A 21037-nucleotide genomic window follows, 5' to 3' on the forward strand; every position below is an offset into this window, starting at 1 on the left:
TATAATTGTTTTGTAAATATTTCTCAAACTAACTCTTCTCTAATTGTTTACTCCCTCAAGCATACTATATCACATCTTTCCTGAACCACTAACAGCGACCTCCTAACTGGTCTCCTCAAATCATTATCATACTCTTACTGATTCTTTCTCTATAATTCATCCACTGATATTAGTCCACACATTACTTCTCTGCTGAATTTTTGCCTTCCGACTGCCTTCAGGATAATGTCCTCCTTGACAAGACCGCTGAGTGCCTTGTCAAGATTCTAACATGGACTAGGAGTACAGCTCAGTGGTGCAATGATTGTCTAGCATGTGAAAAGGCCTTGGTTCAATCTTCAGTAAGGTGGAGGGAGGTTCTCTCTTCTACTCACATCACTGCAGTTACACTGGCCTTTCTGGTCTTTGGCTGCAAGACAGGTCTCTCAAACACCTGAAATTCTTTCCAACCATAGGGGTTTTGCATATGCTAATCATTCCTCTTTGCCGGGTTACCTCTTACTCACCTCCCTTTTCACATCTCAGCTTTAAAGGCTTTCTTTGTAAAAGTGTTCTCTGATGTTTCAACCCACTACTAACGTCTAGATTAGGTAATCCTATTATACACTCACACTGCATCCTGTATTTACCTTTGAAGCTCTTTGCTCAACCATAATTAACACTACTAGCGTAAGTGTTTAATGTCTGACTTTCTCACCAGAATAGAAGCTCCATGACAAAGGAACCATGCCTGTCTTGCTCATTACTCTATCCCAAGACCCTTGTATAGTGTCTGATAAATAGTTAAGCAATTAGTAAAATTTTCTCATCCTTACCTTAGGGCTCTTTATTAGCTGGTCCCTCTACCTAGAACTTCTTAATACAGATTTCATCCCCTGAACCCTTAAACATCACAAGATTGGTTGTTCATCATTCAGGTCTCAACATAAAAAGCCATTTTCTCAGGGAGGCTTTCAATGGTCAACCTATCTCAGGGAGTGATTCCTATCCTACAGGTATCTCATTCTCTTTCTTCAAAATAACCAGCACTATCTGAAACCACGGTATTTGCAAAATCTAAAAAAGACCCAAGTGAGGTGTCTGGCACAGCAAAACATCTCAACAGACATTTAAGTGAATGAATCTCCTAAATGAGAAAAGGTCATATGGGAAACACCCTAAATTCATCAACAAAACATTTATAAACTGTTCCCCAACAAAGCTGAAGAAGTAGTAAAATAGTATAGTACTGATGAACTAATACAATATACTTTGAACCCTGTCCCTTTTTAGCTGGATAACTTGGGGCAAGTTATTTAATCACCTTATGCCTCTGTTTCCAAATATGAAAAAATGGGTATCACAGAATTTCAAAGCTTGTTAAGATATATTAGTAGATATGGTTATGCATCATCTAATAATGGGAATATATTCTGAAAATGTGTCCTTGGGAGTTTATGTTGTCCTGCAAATATCACAGAGTGAACTTACACAAACTTACAGATGTTATAAATTTATATACCTAGTCTATGTGATATATGCCATTGTGTATGCAGTCTGTCATCTGAAAAGTCATCATGAGGCACATGGCTATAGCTGTTATTCTATACTGTTTAGGAAATAATGACGAGAAAAATACACATGTTCAACACAATTTTTTTCAAGTGTTTTTGAACCAAGGTTCACTGAATTCAAGTAAGCAGATGTGGAACCCACAGATACAAAGGGCCAACTACACGTTCATTTAATATGTGTTATTATCCATCAGACTGGGCTTTTTAACTCTAGTTTCACATATGCATTTGACTTTTCCTTTATCTTATCCTTGCTCCCAACACAATGGGCCACCATGTATAGTCACATAGGCTGTGCAGTGCAGAACTCCAAAGGCATCTTTCACAAAAAGATATGTGAATAGCTGGGTCTGGAGGCTCATGCTTATAATCCCAGTAGCAAGAAGGCTGAGGCAAGAGGATCTCAAATTCAAAGACAGCTCCAGCAACTTAACAAGGCCCTAAGCAACTTAGTGAGACTCTGTCTCAAAATAAAATATTCAAAAGGCTGGGGATATGGCTCAGTGGTTAAGCACCCCTGGGTTCAATCCCTGACCAAGAGAAAAAAAAAAAAAAAAAAAAGAGTATCAGAAGCGCTCTCTCTCTCTTGCTCTCTCTTTTCAAAATATGGAACACTTCATGAATTTTCATGTTATCCTTGTGCAGGAGCCATGCTAATCTCTACATTGTTCCAATTTTTGTATATGTGCTGCTGAAACCAGCACAGAAGACTATCTCTTGCTGTAACTTAATGATCTCATGATGGTGAGTCTTTTCTTAGGTTACCAAAATTAGTTGATCGTAGGTATATCAAAAGCAGTAATAAGGAAATCTGCAATTGGGTTGAGAATTGCTATGATCATAAAGTTAGTTTTGTGAAAATTCAACAAAAAAATGTTTCATGCTTACTTCTGGACAAAGCCCTATGAAACACAATCTTGAGACTGCTTTTGAGATGCTACAGGTTAGACTCAGAATTGAAATTGAACAGCAGATAGTTAGGATAGAAACACAAATAAAACCTGTCTAATGACAAACCCTTTTTAACAGGGTTCATCAACTACACACTACTGACATGATCCAGTTAATTCTTTGTTGTGGGGGGCCTGCCCTGTGCATTACAGGATATCTTAGTAGCATCACTAGCCTCTACCCACAAAACGCCAGTAGAACACATTCTCTCAGTCTGACACTTAGAAATGTGTACAGAAATCATCAAATGTCCCCTGGGGAACAAAGTCACACCCATTTGAGAACCCCCTGCTTTAAATAAATCTGCCAACATCTTCAATTATCTAAAATATTCATCTAAATTCTCTCCTCCCTCATTCAAAAATTCCTACCTCTAGTGTTCCTGGTAAGCCGGGCTTAACCCCAAAGTCTACCTTAGTTCATTTGTCTTTGCCTCCAAAATCAGTACTCTCGTTCAAAACCAGCTAAAATAGGGCTGATGCTAGAACACAGGGCGCTCTCTTTTCTATCATAACACACTGCTATCCATCAGTCATCAAGTTCTATCATTCCTTCACTGCTAACGTGTTTTGTTTCTAACTTTTCCTTTCCATTTCTACTACCTATATCCAGAGCAGTGGTACTCAAACTTTTGTATGCATCAGTATCATGTACTTGTTAAAACAGATTGCTGGGCCCAATCCAAGTATCCGATTCAGTAAATTTTAGATGGAGCCCAAGAATGGGTACTTCTAACATGTTCCACTCACCTAAATAATGGTGATACTGCTACTGAGAACCTCTGCCTTGAGTTCAAGTACCAGTGGGTGTGGTGGCACACACCTATAATCCCAGTGACTCAGGAGGCTAAGGCAGGAGGATCCCAAATTCAAGGCCAGATTCAATAATTTAGTGAGGCTCTAAGCAACTTAGCGAGATTCTGTCTTTAAAATAAAAAATAAAAAGGGCTGGGGATGTTGCTCAGTGGTTAAAGCACGCCTGGTTCAATTCCCAGTACCAAAAAAAAAAAAAATAGTTCAAGTACCTATCACCTCAAAAGGTAACCTATTTTCATATTATTCTAGCAGCCCCCCGACCTAAAACTGCAGGAGTTACTTCTCCAAAACGACACTTTGATCAAATCTCTATTCTATTAAAAACAAACCATAACTTCTAATAGCTGTCTACTGTCCATATCTGGCTTTCAAAGTTGCTTAAAATGTGTTCCCAGCATTATCAGCAGTGCCTCCCAAACAAATCACCTACTTTGGTCCTACCAATCCATCAGATATCCATAGGATAGGCTTTAAAGGCTTCCAACTCCATAGTAACGCTTATGCTGTCTTTACCACCTGAAAGTTCACCCTCTTCCCTCCTCCTCTCTACCTACCTGAAGGAGGCCTTCACCACTGTATTTGCCAAAAACATTCGTTTGGTCACTATTTGCTGCCTTTTATCTTTAGGGTTTAAGTTTTTACCAAGTACTCACAGACAGAGAAAACCCCCAAGAACCTAAAATTTAAAACAGAAAACAAGGATATGAGTAACATGCATAAATAAAAAGCTTACATACACACAAACTGCACAACACTGCTATTTTAATAAATCAAGTGCAATGAGTTCAAAGTTCACAAAAAGGATGTGCAGATTTTTAAAAACATGATCAAACACTGGGTGTCAAATATTTATAGCTCTCATTTAGATGCTGAAGTACATAGCTGGTAGGGAAGAAAATTTAAAAGCAGCCTTAAAAAACAGGAAATTTACTCAAGTCTACAGCTTACCACAATAAGAGTATCATTTGTTTTCTATATGAAATATACAACAAAAGAGATTGAATGGTGTAAAAGAAACATGGGTTTGGAGTCAGGGCTCTTGAGTTTAAAGTCTGATTCTAACCCTGATCAACTTTTACTCTTGGGCAAATCATGGTCCCTTCCTGAACCTCTACTTTCATAATAAATAAATAAATAAAATTTTTAAAAATTAAGACTTAAAACTACACCATAAAAAAAAAATAATAAAATAAAAACCCTTCATCACACCATCTACCCTACAGGATTGGCACATCATAAATGTTCATTGAAGAAAAAAAAAAAAAAAAATTAAAAAATAAGTACTGAATTTTAACCTTTTTGGTGTTTCTGAAAGCACAAAGCAAAATTAAAGTATCATTCCAAAATTAATATACAGAAAAAAAATTAATGAAACCTGATTAAGGATATCCATTTCCCCAAAAACAAAAATACAAAAGGACCACATCCCTCTGAATGATATACAGTAAACTTATCAACTCCCTGACTTAATGGCCAAAACCAAGACCTAAGAATAACATAAACGCCACTGCTTACAACTTCACAACTTCAAGACTCTTTAAAGATCATCAAAAACCTTGATGTAGATTTAGGACAGGATTAGAGGCAGGAGAACTTAAAATTCAGACCACACTTTTAAAGTCAAATAGACATTTCCTTATTTGTTCTAATAGCTCAAATACCATAAAAGTGTTCATCTAACATGTGTGCTAAACATGTTTTGTGTATTACAGCCTTAGGCCTTCTGGTCCTTATTTATATTCTAAGACCCAATACCCAGATATCTTGTTCATCCCTTTTTACCAAACTCTCCTCTATTCTAGTGGCCCGGTCTTAGCATTCAAGAAAACTGGCAGCAAAATATATACCAAGGATTTCAAAGATATCAACAAATACTTAACACTTGCTACATGCAAGACACAATGGTGAAGAACTCAGTACACAGCATGTACAAAAATAATACCCTAACTTTCATGGCACTCACACTCTAGTGGAAAGCTATACACAAACATTTAAGTACAGTAGTGATTAGTATTCAGCAAAATATAACAAGAGAAAGTGATAGAGTTTAAATATAGTTCTCATTATGGGCATCCAAGATACTTTTACTGGGTTAGAATAAAGAAATAGCTCTTCATTATCTGCATTTTGAATCACCCAAAACTGGACCAGTTTTTCCTGCATCATCAGGAAGGAAGCTACAATAATCAGAACAGTATACTCTTTTACCAACAGAATGAAAGCTAAATCTGATGAAATAATTATAACTAAGCAAATGCAACAATTTATACCAACTATAATTTTTTGCTAGTTGTTAACAATATGATACTTTCAGACTAGGGAGGAAAAACATGGCTTAAAATATAAGTATTCTACTTTGCCTATTACATTCCTGGTCAGAAAAAGACCTTAAGAGTGGAGTCATTCAAAGTGAGAATGTTTGTAAAAGGGATAATTTGGTAATTACTGCTGAATTTGAAAAGACAATTTCAAGGTTAACCCAAGGAAAGGTGGGAATATCACCAGGACTTCAGTGCCCCCAGTTCCTAGCAACAGATAAAAAGACTGACACATATAATACATGTTAGCAGGATTGAACATCAGAGGATAATAACCTTCAAAAAACCTCTTAATCTCATCATCAAGATTGACAGGCAAACTGAATTCTCAAGTAAATCAACATCCCTCCTTCAGATAATACCACCAGGATTAGGTGAATCTGAGTAAAAAGTATCAGGTTATACAACTACTTTTACTCTGAAGTACACTGACTCCACTTTCTTTTACATTGACTTGAGTGTTCATTTGTTTTAACATTTGTTATACAACTGTTTATACATGGGTTAGTGATTTTTTTTCCCATAAAAATGTAACCCTATGTGCAACATGCTACACAGGTGGGGGGCAGATATCATAACCCAGTATATTATAATACATAACAGAGATAATCTTTTCTAATAAAAATTTTAATTGATCCAAGTTAAAGCTGAAGGTCACTGCATTACACAGCAAAGAAACTCACACATTTGTTTTATATGCTTATTATTTTACCTGTGGTTTTCTAGGCAATAAGAATTATGCAGAGATATGTGGTTCCAAAAACCTAAAAGTTTACCAGTTATAATTTATATGAACTTAACAACTTTTTTTTTTTTTTTAGGCAGTATTATGTTTGATCCCAGCAGTGCTCTACCATTGAGCTACATCCCCAGTTCTTGGTTTTTTGTTTTTTTTTTTTTTTTAATTTTGAGACAGGGTGTCACTAAATTGCTGAGGCTGGGTTTGAACCTGAGATCCTCCTGCTTTAGCCTACTGGCTGGTATTATACGCATGTGCCACCATGCCCAGCTTGACTAACACTTTAGATTAGGGAATTGTGAGACACGATGATGAGCGTTCTCTATAAGTGAATGCTTAGATATACACATTGACAAAATCTAGCTATTTCTGATTTTTAAAAAATGACTTGTCAAGGCTGTAGTTGTAGTTCTGTGGTAGAGCAGTTGCCTAGCATGTGTGAGGCAGTGGGTTTGATCCTCAACACCACATAAAAATAAATAAAATGACTTGTCAAGTTGGAGACAGTGATGCACACCTATAATCCCAGTGACTCAAAGTCATCCTCAACAACTCAGCAAGACCCTGTCTCAAAATAAAAAATAAAAAGGGTTGGGGATGTGTGGCTCAGTAGTAAAATGCTCTGGGTTCAATCCCTGGCACCAAAAATATATAAATAAATAAAAAAAAATAGGGCTGGGAATATAGCTCAGTGGTAAAGTGCCCCTGATTCAATCCCCAGTGCCCAAATAAGTAAATAAATAACTAAATATATACATATATTGTGTGGGACCAAACTAACTTTACCTACTAAGCTAAATTTAAAAATCTATCATTTTGTCTCTTTCAAACTTCACATTCCCTGGTCAATAACTGCAAAACAAAACAAAACAAAAAAAAAAAAAAAAAAGGAAGTTCTATACAAACACAATGGGACTGGCAGTATTGCTCAGTGGTAGAGCACACATTGCTCAGTGGTAGAATACTTGCCTAGCAGGCACCAGGCCCTGGATTCAATTCCAGCACTGAAATAAATAAATAAATAAAATATAAATATAGTCAACCACTATAAAAATGAGCATGACTTTATTTTTTTAAAAAATCTCTTTTTTTTTTTTAACACCTTTATTTTTTTATTTATTTATAGTGGTACTGAAGCTCAAACCCAATGCCTTGCACACGCTAGGCAAGCACTCTACCACTAAGCTACAACCCCAGACCAAAAATCAGCATAACTTTTTGAGAACAAAGAAAAACAGAAAAAAGGTTTTTCGGTACATTACTTTAATAGATGTTCTATACCCTGTCTGTAATCTTAAAACTCCTCAAATAAGATCTAATTGAATCAATACAGAATTCTAGCTGTGGAATGCGGTAGAACAAAACTGTAATCCCAGGAACTCTTGAGGTTGAGGCAGGAGAATCACCAAGCTTAAGGCAGATGGAGGCCAGCCTCAGCAATTTAGTGAGACCTTGTCTCAATTTATTTTTTTTTAAAAAAGGGCTGGGGAAAAGTGCCTCTGGGTTCTATCCACAGTAGGGGGTATGGGTATACACATACACATACACATACACACACACACACACACACACACGCAACATATATGATATATATATACAATATATATATCTATTATATACATTACATATATCTTTTTCCAGTAGTGTGGAGAGATACACACACACATATATGTATATATATTATATATGTACACCTGTAATATGAGCACTAACTACACACAGACATTAAAAGTTTGTACACAGGGGTAGGGATGCGGCTCAATGGTGGAGCACTTGCCTGTCATGCATGAAGCCTGAGGTTCAATCCCTAGTACCACAAGAAAGAAAATGTTGGCACCTGGGTGTGGTGGCCCACACCTATAATCCCAACACTTAGGAAACTGAGGCAGAAGAATGGCAAGTTCAAAGCCAGCCTCAGTAATTTAGCGAGACCTGTCTCAGTATAAAACAAAGAGGGCTGGAAATGTGGCTCAGTTGTTAAGCATCCCTGGTTCAATCTCCAGTACCAAAAAAAAGTTTGGTAGGCAGACTGCTACTCAAATAAGCTCCCAACATGCTTTCATGTCAAAAGAAGTTATGTTATAAGAAGGCTGGGGATGTAGCTCAATGGCAAAGCACTAGTCTAGAATATACAAGGCCCTGGATTCAATCCCCAATTCTACCAAAAAAAAAAAAAAAAAAAAAAAAAAAAAAAAGTCATGTATGCAAGTTATTTACGCTTCAGATATAGTTTTGTCATGTAATCATAAGAAAACAAACATCAGACACCCTAAATCAAAATCATTATTCAAAATTCTAAGAAAGGTCCCCTCCAAATACACGATATACTCTAACTTAGCACTGCTATAATAGCACATTAACCAGCCCAGCACGCCTGTAATCCCACTTACTGGGGAGTCTGAGGCAGGAGGATCACAGGTTCCAGGCCAGCCTCAACAACTTATCAAGATCTGTTTCAAAATAAAGAAATAGAAAGGGCTAGGGATGTGGCTCAGTGGTAAAGCGCCCCCTATGTTCAATCCCCAGTAACAAAACAACAAAAACAAATGTTTAAAAATAAAATCACCGGGTTAGGGATGTACACCACTGGAGCACCCCAAATTCAATCCCTAGCACCATACGCCCAAAATGAGAGGGGGCGGAGGAGAGAAGGAGAGAGAAAAAGAAGCATAGTAACCAAAAGAAAAAATATGGGTGGGCAGGGTGGTGCACACCTGTAATCTCAGCAACCAGAGAGCCTGAGGCAGGAGGACTGTAAGTTCAAGACCAGCCTCAGGAATTTAACAAGGCTTTAAGCAACTTAAGGAGACACTGTCCTAAAATAAAATAAATAAAAAAGGTGGGGATGTATTGTAATCAGGGGTAAAGTGCCTCTGGGTTCAATCACCAGCACCAAAAAAAAAAAAAAAAAAAGGCTAGGCCCACACCTGTAATTCCAGTGGCTCAGGAAGGCTGAGACAGGAGGATTGAGAGTTCAAAGCCAGCCTCAGCAAAAGCAAGGCACTAAGCAACTCAGTGAGACCCCGTTCCTAATAAAATACAAAATAGGGCTTGGAATGTGGCTCAGTGGTCCAAAGCCCCTGAATCCAATTCCCAGGATCCAAAAAACAGAGAGAGAGAGAAAAAGAGTTAATGTCTGCAACAGGTAGAAATCAACTTACATTTAGAAAGAAAAAAGCCTTAACAGGAAGTCATAAGAGTACTTGGCTTCACCACTATACCTCTCTACCTTGTTTAAAAATATGAAGTTTTGCTTGCTGAAAGGTTTTTTCCTTCAAAAACTACACCCAAGATCCCTTAGCTCCTTAACAGTTAAACAATTCTATAAGCCTGACATGATAAACATGAAATCCATATAATAATGACTATCTGATAAGAGAATTTTGCAGCACCCTCTCTTTTTCTGTTCCCAGAGATAAATGCTAAACAGAAAACTACACTACTGATACACTTTATTTCAAAAGTTAGATATGCAGAATTAAAATCTAAACACATGGACTGAGAACAGGAGCAAACCTTTGAAATAAGATTCACCAGAACATATGCATGCTGGACACACATGCTAATATATACCAAACCTTTTTACCAATAACATTTTTAAAAAAAGAAAAATAAGGCCTTTTCTCAAAAAGACTGAGGAGCATCATAAAATGGATTAGAGAACTAGTCCTTTTTCCTCCAAAATCAGTATAAAACATAGAGCCAAAAAAACCAACATAAATTCCTTTAGTATTCTTCTAGGCCTTTCAGTTCAGCAGATTTCACTACTACATACAATTCTGTGGCTTTCCTTACATCCCACTCCACAAACACAAATTCAAATTTTTGAAATGACTATTTGATGAGAATATTAATAAAAATCTCTTTGACCAAAGAGAAAATCAAATGCTTGAACTCCAACAGAGAAACCTTAAGCAAGGCCTAAAAGAAAAATATTCATACTCACAAGTTAATCCCTCCAGATCATGACTAAAATTTTTTTAACAAGAACATCTCACATATTCTTCCAAAAATACAAAATATAGAACGTTATCAGCATCATCCACTATTCTACCTGCCTTCAATCAATCCCCTTGACAACCCCCAAATCCACCAACATGTCAAATTATTAAAATAATCTGCAGTTTTACTTTCCAGTTCAAAAAGGACAAATCCAGGTACCATAAAATCCTAAAAAACTGTGCAAAACTATCCTACTTCAATTATGTCCCTAAAATTTACATTCTAAGGTAATTTATTCAATTGATTATAATAATACCATATTGCAAAATTAGGAATCCTTCTCTCATTGTAATCCACAAAATCCTTTGATTTGCAGTTATTTCTATAAAAGTTAAGGCTATAATGCCATTTCCAAACAGGATGAATATTAAAGACTTAACAACCTGGCCAAAACCCAATTGAGATATTAATATACCACACACACACACACACACACACACACACACACACACCCAGTGCACAGAAAAGCCACCTGAAAAGTTTAATAAAACTAAGTTCACAAATGGAAACAAAATAGTTATTCTACTTCAAAACTGGGGCAGGGGGAGAAAATACTAACCAATCTCTGGCTGTAACGAATCCTTTCTTCTTCGGGTTCCATCTCTCACTCTTCTGCTGAAATTACTGTAAAGAAACCACTCCAGAGCTGCCTTCCTCTTCCTCCTTAAGGAACCAGATTGCAACACTGAAGAATAATGATATGGGCAAAGATGAGAACTCATTCTTGAACTTTTTTTTTTTAAGGAGTATTAAGATATGTGTTAAATTAAAGTCTCTCTGAGAAATGAGGTTCCTCTTCATAAGTCTAGGATCTTTCTGCTCTTGGGCAAGTGATTCTATGTCATGTTCAACATTAATCACCACATTACAACTGTCCGAGGCCTAGGCAAAAGGAGATGTTGGTTTCAGTTCCGTGTGGATTTTCTGCCCACTGAATTGCAATTACCAAAGCTCCCCTTCATCTCAGCATTAGCCAAAGAAAGAAAAGAAAAAACAAGCAAATAAGTCCAAGACTTTTATCTCTAGAGACCTGACCAGGTGAAGCACTCACTGAACTAATCCAGATCAGATCCTAACCAAATTAGTTCTCACACCACTAATTAGAAACTAAGGAAAGAAGGGCACACTATCTGTATAAAAAGAGGACAAGAAATCGGGATTTAAAGAAAGACTCCAAAACAACTCCCCATACCCCTCCCACAAGGCCGTACACAATCGTCGCCTTCCTTTCCCAGACCTACCCTCTACCCCAAGACGTGTACAACTCTGAAACAAATCTGAGAGTTGCAAATCGGAGACAAAAATACGGTCTTATCTTTTTGGACAGAGTAATAAGACTCGACTTATGAACACGAGTAAACTATATCCTCTCCAAAAATTAAGACTGGTTGGCGCGACAGTCAATCCATTAACACCAAGCAAGGGTTTTCATTTTTCTAAACATTCTCGTGGATAATGGCTTCCACTGGGAATGCAGGTTTCTCTCCCTTTTGTAACTACACTACGGCCACGTTCACAGCAGCATCCTTCACAACTGCTGGGAGACCAGAGGACCCGATGACATAGTTTGCCAGAGCGGTTCGTGGCACTGCCCGCGGTCGGGAGGGACAAGGTGTCTGCACCCCCGGGCGGGACGGGGAAGCCGGCACGTCTCGCCGGGCTCCCCCGGGGGAAGGCGTTCCGACCGTTCACCCACCGGGAAAAGAGGCAGAAACTTTAAGTCTCTGGGACACGGTAGCGAACCAAACTTCCCAAGGCGGGGGGAGGGGGTTCTCACCCGGGATTTCGCTCTTGAGTTCTTGTCCAAGTGAGAAGTAAAAAAAGAGTCCAAAGACAGAGGAAAAATTAAATCCCGCACGTCGTCTCCGGTGTTTCCGCGGGTCAACCCAGTATCCAGAGGGTCAGAGCGACCCGGAAAGGAGAGGAAACAGTTGCCGAATCGACCTCCTCTTCTGGCTCGGAGACCGGGCGTCGCGGGCGCCGGGAGCGGGGCACGACCCCCGGGCGCCGAGCCCGCGCCCCCGCTCCCCGGCCGGCAGTCAGCTGCCCCGGCCCGCGCCCCGGGCCGGCCCTGCTGCGGGGAGCGCCCTCCCCGCCGTGCCCTCGCCCGCAGCCGCCGGCCGCCTCCGGGCCCGGGAGCGGCGGCCGATCAGCTGAGACCGGCCGGGCCGAGGCTCCGCGCGCCGCCCGGCCCCCCGGAACGCGGGCCCCGGCTCCGGGGGGCGGCGAGGGCGGGAGCGGCGCGCCGCGCCGGGCTGGGGTCGGGCTGCCCTCGCGTCTCCCGCTCTGCCGGGTCCGCGCTGCGGGACGAGCCCCCGGCTACTCCCCGGTCGCAGAGGAGGGACTCCGGGGGATGGGCCCCCTGGCGTTGCCCCTCCTCCCGGAGCGCCCCCTGCCCAGGAGAGACAGAGCGGCGACAGGCCCAGCCGCGGGGAAGGTGCTCTGCGAGCCGCCGCCGCCGCCGCCGCCGCCGCCGCCGCCGGGGAGGGGTGTTGTTTCCCTCACACAGGAGGAGCCGCTGAAGCAGCCGCCGCCATTTTGAACCCGTCAGACTCTCACATACACACAGCTCCTCGCGGCGCACTGCGCAGGCGCCGCCTCCCCACCCCTCCTCCCGCTCACCTCTCCACCCCCACCGCCTTCGAGCCTCCCTTCGCTTCTTACCGCTCTCCCGGGCGCACGCGAGCGCGCACGCGTCACTCCCCTCTAACGCGGACACGCCGCCTGCGCGCGCACGCGCGGATGCGTCGGCCTCGAATCGCCCGCGCCCCGCGACGCCGACGCGGCTCCCCGCCCCCCCCTCGCGTCAGCCTGCCCGCCCTCCCGCAGGCCGCCCGCCCCCGCTCCCTGCCGGCCTTCTTCCAGGGCTCGGGCCCGGCCCGCTGCTGGCGCCTGCGCGCAGGGCGCGATCCTCCTCCGCGCGCGCCCTCCCCCACACACCCTTGCCCGAACACACACACTTCGCCTCTGTGACCCCGCCCCTCGCCGGCCAGCTGCGCCGGCCGCCCTCCCCCACCTCCCCTGGGAGGTAGTGACCCCCGACCCCCCGCCAAGCACAGCACCCCCCGAGCAGTGGGGAGCAGCTCCCCTTTCCCCTTCGGCCGCCCTCTGCCCTGGGCTGCCCTTCACAGTCACACACCCTGAGGGCCGGGCGGACTGGGCCAGGGCAGCCGTTGCCCGCCTCGAAACGGGGTCCCCCGGGGTCAGGGCGCCGGCCGGGTCTGCCCGACCCCGGCGTCCCGCTCGGGCCTGTCCGGGGCGAGGAGGCGCGGGGAACCGGCGCATTCCCGCCGGCTGTCCTCCCCTCGCGCGCCGGCCGGTGGGCCGAGGCCCGCCTGCCCGCCATCCCCGGGCAGGCCTTGGCACCCCCGCCGGGGGGCCCATCGCCCTTGGCTTGGGGGGCTCCTCGGCGCAGCGGTCCGGCCCGCCTCACCCACTCCTCGCCGCTCCGAAGGGGCAGGAAACGGGAGTAGCATGTCTGTCCTGGGCTTGGCTCCCCCGGGGGAGCTCCGGGCGCTTGACAAGGGCGTCCGCAGGTGCGGGGCGCAGGAGCGGTCTCCGCGACGGCCGGGGGGCGGCGGCGGCCGGCGCGCCCACCGCGGGCCGCAGGCGCCGGGGGAGGTGGCCCAGGAAGCCCCCGCTCCCCGGCCACGCTCGGGTTTCCGCGGCGCCGGTGCCCCCGGCGGCCCGGGTGGGGCGTGACCCCGCCCCCGGCGAGCCAGGGCGCCCCGCTTGGAGGGGTGCGCAAGCCGCCCCCGGCCCCCGGGCCGACCCGCCGCCCCGGGCCGCGCCGGGCACAGGAGGCCCAGCCGGGAAGATGTCTCCTCTCCGTGCGCGCAGCTTCGCGCGAGGGTCAGCGGCGGGGCAGCAGCGGCCCGAGCTGCGCCGGCCCTGCCCACGGACAGGCTCCTGTGGTTCGACAGCCGCCCGACGGGCAGGCAAGGTCCGGACGTCGACCGAGCCGGGCCCGGAGGTATCTGAGCAATGCCATGCGAGCAACCCAGCCGCGATCAGGGCCGTTCCCCAGCCAATCTCGTGCTTTGGGGCCCGTTTAAATTATAAATCCCATAAAGAATGGTGGCTTGGGCGTTACATATCCAAGTGCTTGAGGTCAGTGCTTTTGACTTCACTATGCCCATGCTGAGTGGTGTCACACACATCTTTTTCTCCCTACGTTGGTTCCCAACACTTCAAGCTCTTGAAGGAATGGAGCAGAGAGGAAGGGCATGGTGAATCATAGAAGTGCATAAACAGCCTTCAACTCTTCCGAAAACGTTAGCGGAAGACAATTGATATAATGATACCTCCTATTTCTATCAATGAACTCTAGGGTAAGAACTCTAGGGTAAAGGCGCTACATAAACCCAAGGTATTATTTATTACAGCACAAAGTTTTTGTTCATGCATTCTTAGGGAGTTTTAACATTCTCTGTTTTGTTTCTCAACATCCTTCCAAGACAAGCTAATGCTTACTCATTTTAAAGATAGAAGATTGAAGGATAAGGTTAAACAGCTTGCCTAATTACTGTGACAGAGGAGTCCGGCACTCCACAATTGCCAACTGAAACATCTCAAAGACAACAAAAATGGTTTGTTAGCATGGTATCGTCTTGGGTTTCAGTCACTGGCAATATATATTTTTATTCTGATACCAATTGTGTTCAAACTTCTCAAATTTTCAGTGCGTCGATACAAAGAAGACAATCACTGAAAATCAGATCTGAGATCTTTTGAATCTCAGACTATAGTAATATATGTTTTAAAAGCCGTAATCTTTCACACCACCTCTACCAGATACTACCTCATAGAGTTCTGGCTCTCTCAAGTCAAGAGCTTGTTTTGTTTTGAAGTAAGAAAGACTTTTGTCACTGTGGATTAGTTAAATGTTGGGCCTAATTGCAAAATAAATAGCTTTCTTTGCTTGCAGTTCATCCCTACTGGAGTAAAGAAAAAGTGGCGATCTCTATCAGTATAACTCAACTTGGTCTTCCTCTTTTTCTTAAGACCCAACCCCCATCAAGTGATTAACCCTCTGTAAACTGATTTTCTCACCTTCAGCAAAATTTGTGGGGACCTCCTAGAAGTTTAACTCAGGTGAGCATACTGGGAGAAAACCAAGAAGACTCCAGAACAGTAACAATAGTACTTATTTTGAATAGGACAGCACATGGAACAGTTTGTCAAATTGTGTCCAGTTCTTTCCCAATTGAAAACTGTTAACTAATCTGCAGTGGGAGAAGTGGACATCTAAACAGATACACAAAATAGTTTCTCTACAGGCAGGCTTTGTCAATATACCCAAGCAGTTGTGCAGGGTAAGAAAGGAGATTGGCAGATAGCTAGTGATTCCCCCCACAATCACACTGGCTCCAGTTTGCAATGGCAGATGTGTTAGGCTCACTGTTTTACCCTAAAAGAATCATCTTCCAGAAGAACAGAGCTTGGGAGATTCCCCAAGAAGGCCATATGAATTGTATGGCTTCAAATGTGGGTTCAGGGAGAGAAGGAGAATGACACCTAGGAAGAAGGAAAGAAGAATTCCTCCTACAAGCATGGCAAAGAGGGTCCTGGCTGGAATGCGTTGAAGCCTTAATAAGATATAAACCTCTGTGTTCTTGAACAAAACCAAGGCCCAGCAAATGCTGAGTCAAAATCCAGATCACTGACTTATCTGGGGAGATTAACTACATTAAATTAATTTCCAAATTTCTCCTTATATGTTGAAGAGGAAATAAGGATATCCCAAAGGTATAGGTCCAAACCCGAATGGAGAAGTTGTTTTTGAAGATTCTGCAAGAGGCAGCATTACCTGTGGTTGAAGAGTTTTGGTGTGGGAGACAGAGAGGCTACTTTGCTGGCTTCTGGTAACTTCTATGTTAATGAGCTCCTCAGTCTTGATTTTTCATTGATAAAGTGGAAAAACAGCTCTAAGAATGAAATGAATAAAGTTAATGGTTAGTATCAAGCACATGGTAGCTACTGTTTATGAGCACCTTCTATATTTTTCCCCTCAACCACCAGATGAGGTGTTCCTATGCCCCCGGGCTGGCCCAGAACTCCTGACCTCAAATGATCTTCCCACCTCAGTCTCCTGAGGACTGGGATTGCAGGCAAGTACTTCCTATATTTCAGACCTCTATTTTTAAGGGAAGTTTTGAGCAGAGATGCTTCAAGGGCCGCAGGTAAGTCACAGTGGTAGAGCACTTGCCTAGCATGTACAGGGCCTGGGTTCCACCCCAGCCCTGAAAAAAAGAAAAGAAAGAAAAAGAAAATCAAGATGCTTTAATATTTAAGTAAATGAAAGAGTTTTCACATGATGAATGAGAGTTCACATAAAGCCTGCATGGTGACTTATTCACAGCTTCTCTTTCCTGTCCTTGCTTCTAGTCTTTCTTCCCCATCCCTGCTGTTGTCTCTGGTCTCCATCTTCTTCTTTGCTGACTGCTTCTCATCATCACCTACCTCCTGAGATCTCTTCCCTTCAATCCTTCTCTCCACCACTCTGCCTCATGCCCATCTCCAGTTCATCTTCTCCCGCTCCCTTTTCCTGACTGCACTGCCTGCCCAGTCCCTTCTGTAACCTTCTTCTTGGTGCACTTAATTGTATGCGCTCTAGTTTCATTACATCATCATTTCCTGAACACCTGCCTTCACCCACTTCTGCTAGACTACAAGTTACTTGTTGGCAGGAACCACACCACATTTGTATCCCTCAAACAATCTTAAGTATTACATTCTGTGTCAACCCTATGAGGAGAAAAAACTGGCTATTGGATGGGGTGATTTTGTCCTTTAAGTGATGGAAATTTTCTTTAGACTCTGAAAGTAGAATCTGAATGGATCAGTAATAAAAGGAAGCCAGCAATACCCTGCAGATTCTCATATCATTGAATATGGATGGAATGTGAAATTCTTTTTTCTTTTCTTTTTTTATTTTTTGGTACTGGGAATTGAACCCAGGGGCACTCCACCACTAAGCCACATCCCCAACCCTTTTTTGTATTTTGTTTAGAGATAGTGTCTCACTGAGTTATTTAGGGCCTCACTAAGTTGCTGGGGCTGGCTTTGAACTTGAAATTCTCCTGCTTCAGCCTCCCGAGCCACTAGGATTACAGGCATGGTCCACTGTGCCCATCTTGTGAAACTCTTGTAAATTGCACCATACCTGGTTGACTCTTTCCATGGACCATGATTGAGACTTTAGCCTTGGCCCAGTGCCTCTGTTGCTGTCTGTGCCAGGCATATGGCCCTTCTTTGTGCAGTCCCTCCTCTCCTGAGTCAGGGGTTGACTTTGACTGTTGGGGCAGCTGCAGCAGCATCTGGGATCCACCTGCTCCTTCAGCGACCGCCTTGGCTCTGCCTTGGGGAAAGGCCACTCTCACTTCTAATTTCTTAAAGGGTGGGACTTCCCACCCTTCCCCAGATTGAGACTGAGGCCTCAGGCCTCTGCTATATCTGTGCTTGCCCAGGGGAGGTTTCTTGTACCTTGGGGTGTTAGGGTCTGCTTGAAATCTTGTGCTTGTTGGCTATGTTTTGGTGGGGTAGTTAGGCACTACCGAAGCCACATCCTCAAAAGGCCAGTCGCCTCAGCACTTAGATCTCTGCCCAGACTGCCCAGTAGTTCTGGTCCTTTGGGGGGGTTTTTGTTCCTAAATAAATATTTTTAGTTGTAGGTGGTGCTGAGGATTTATGTGGTGCTAAAGATCGAATCCAAGGCCTCACACATGCTAGGCAGGCATGCTAACTCTGAGTCACAAACCCAGGCCTGGTCTTTGTTCATCTGCAAGGGCATTTGTTACCTTTGGTCAGCTTCTGCTAAGACTGGCATTCTTCACCTGCTTTGTGAGGGTGCTTACCTGCTTCTGGGTCATTAGCTCGGTCCCTTAAGTGGAGTCAGAAGCTCCACTTTTTCTTTAATAAAACAGAGATAATTGGGCTGGGTAGATAGCTCAGTTGGTAGAGTGCTCACAAGCACAAAGCCCTGGGTTCAATCCCCAGCACCGCAAAAAACAAACAAACAAACAAACAAAAAAAAAAGATAATGACTCTTGGCTTGTTTCCTCCAAGGATTGTTATGAAATCAAATGGACTACGGCATGATTGTGCTTTGGAAACTGGAAAGGAATGCTGGTTCACCTATTTTTTAAATTATTTTACCTTATTGGCGTAAGAACATTTAACTTGAGATCTACCCTCTTTAAAAAATGCAGGTTTTTTTTTTTTTTTTTTTTTTTTTTTTTTTTTTTTAATCTTTTTATAGTGCTGGGGATCAAACCAGGACCTCTCTCATGCTAGGTAAGTGCTCTTCCATTAAACTATACCCCCAGCCCTTAAACTTAAAATGTATAGTACATTCTCCTGTTTCTTTTTTTCCCACATGAAGGATCTGAGTACTTACTGAATACCTTCTGCCCAATATTAAGTACTTGGATGGAGAAAGATTTGAGAAATTAGAAGACTTACTTCTCACCCTTGAAGAGTTCATGTTACAGAAAGACAGTGTTGAAGATGTGACACGCTTGGAGAAAAATCATCAGTACAAATTAATCACTGGAAGGTAATGTAGTCAGGAAGAAGTGGACATAGAATTGCTGCTGGACATAAGCCCCATGGGGCAGGAAGTTTGTTGGTTAGTGCCCTCCCAGTGCCTATAACAATGCAAGGCAGACTGGCACTTCTTTCCTTTATGTTCATGAATAAAGTAGTTCAGTGGCACTTTTGAAAGAGGGAGGAGTGTAAAGGCTGGGGCTTTGGATCCTTGCAGGGGTGTTTGGTTTTGCTAGACGAAGAGAGGCACCTATTTCCTAGAGCAGAGGGTTGATGCAGTAGGAACTCCTCCTGGGAAACTGTGCTGTAGCTGTTATTGCAGCTGGAATAGAGGTGAAAGCAACTACCACTCTAACCAAGCCAGAAGGTGAGTGCAAGGATCTTAGGCCCAGTTCTTGCTCTCTTTTTATTCCAGCTTCTGGCATGATCTTTGTGCTCTGCTTCTCTCTGCTGTCTCCAGTTTCAGGATATCAGCTTCAGAGTCCACATCGGAGCAGGGCTTTTGATGTGGTAGTATAGACTTAACATCTCCAGTCAGCTTTTCCTCAAAATGCCTCTCTAATTATACTGTTCATTATATTTCAACTGTATGATTTTAAATGACAATCTTTTTCTTTTTTCCAAAATGCTTGTTAAGTATTTAAACTCTGAGATGTATTAAATCTTCACTTTCTTTCTGGTTAGATCTATTTTATCACCTGCCCCCACCACCCGCCGCCAGGGGACTGCAAGTCAGTATTGACTGCATTTAAGGTGAGATTTCCATGTTCTGGTTTTTGCAATTATACTTGACTTCCCACAGCTTGGAGTTTGTGTTTGGATTCAGTCATAATTACCAGATCTACTTCTATGGTTGATCTAATTATCTTATTGGTGAACTGCATATCCTTAGTTAACTTCAACTCCTGCATAATTTCACCAGTATAAGAAATGTTGGAGACCCTACTTCTATACCTAAATCCTTTGTTTTTGGAACTGATTACAAAATTTACCCATCTATGTTTCTTTTGTACATATGTTTCTTTTTTTTGGCAGAACTAGAGATTGAACCGAGAGCCTTAACAGGTGCTCTGCTATTCCCCCAGCCTTCCCATCTATGTTTCTAATGCATGTTTCCATGGGTGAACAGTTATGCTTAACATAAATGTGAGTATTTTCTATAATATACATTAGTCTTTTCCATTTCATTCCAGTGTTTAGTACACAGGCAGTATTTCCTACAATTCATGTTTGCATTAGCAATTTCAGAAAAGTGGGCAAATAGAATTTGCAGTACTGACTTGGTAGAAGATAGAGAATCTGCAGTGATTTCTCAGTCTGCGTCATTCCTCTTGGAGGGACCATGGTTCTTTCGAATATGCATTTAAGTTGCCCCTTAACATACAGGTATCTTAATGTGGATACTACTGATAGCAAAACAATGCCACTAATTTTCATTGCTTTGTCTTTGTTCTTTGTACAAAGACAAAGCAATTGTCTTTGTCAGGTGTACCTCAATTAAACCTGCCTGCCACTGTCTCCCACTTGATTGGATCTCTAATGACATCATCAATCACAAGATGTATGTCAATTTCTGAGCACATGCTGAAACCTCAAGATTTAAAATATAAAATGTGCAATGTTCATAGCAGCTCAATTCACAATAGCTAGATTGTGGAACCAATGGAGATGCCCTTCAATTGACAAATGGATAAAGAAACTGTGGTATATATATACAATGGAATATTACTCAGCCATAAAGAAGAATAAAATTGTGGCATTTGCTGGTGAATGGATGAAGTTGGAAAATATCATGCTAAGTGAAATAGGCCAAGTCCAAAAAACCAAAGGCCGAATGTTTTCTCTGATATGTGCATGACAATATATAACGGGGGTGGGGGCGTAGCGAGGGGAAGAGAAGAATGAAGGAACTTTGGATGGTGTAGAGGAAAATGGGGTGGAAGTGGGTGGAGGACAGAAAGATAGTAGAATGAAACAGTATTACCCTATGTATATATATGATTACATGAATGGTGTGAATCTACATTGTGTACAACCATAGAAATGAAAAGTTGTACCCCATTTGTGTACAATGAATCAAAATGCAGTCTGTAAAAAAAAAAGATTTTAATA

The 21037-nt window shown here is 42.9% G+C and overlaps 1 protein-coding gene and 1 long non-coding RNA gene across 4 annotated transcripts in view; one reads left to right on the forward strand and one right to left on the reverse strand.

Moving 5' to 3' along the window:
- KDM2A (lysine demethylase 2A) overlaps positions 1-12471 on the reverse strand; it is a 104708-nt gene extending 92237 nt beyond the window's left edge. The window contains exons 1-2 of one of the 3 annotated variants that reach the window (XM_079103210.1): positions 12156-12471; positions 10938-11041 (exon numbers count right to left, since the gene is read on the reverse strand). In XM_079103210.1, the coding sequence (XP_078959336.1) occupies positions 10938-10979 (42 nt within the window). In that variant the 5' untranslated portion in view covers positions 10980-11041; positions 12156-12471. Of the gene's footprint in view, positions 1-3873; positions 3996-10937; positions 11064-12155 lie in introns of those variants that run through there. The other 2 variants (XM_079103209.1, XM_079103211.1) reach the window with 2 other exon arrangements.
- A 5984-nt stretch (positions 12472-18455) lies between these two features.
- LOC306638724 lies at positions 18456-21037 on the forward strand. Its single transcript, XR_013757547.1, has 3 exons — positions 18456-18935; positions 19610-20071; positions 20485-21037. It is a non-coding gene; the product is annotated as an uncharacterized lncRNA (long non-coding RNA).

The sequence above is a fragment of the Sciurus vulgaris genome (assembly GCF_902686455.1).
Source record: "Sciurus vulgaris genome assembly, chromosome: 11".
Classification (NCBI taxonomy): domain Eukaryota; kingdom Metazoa; phylum Chordata; class Mammalia; order Rodentia; family Sciuridae; genus Sciurus; species Sciurus vulgaris.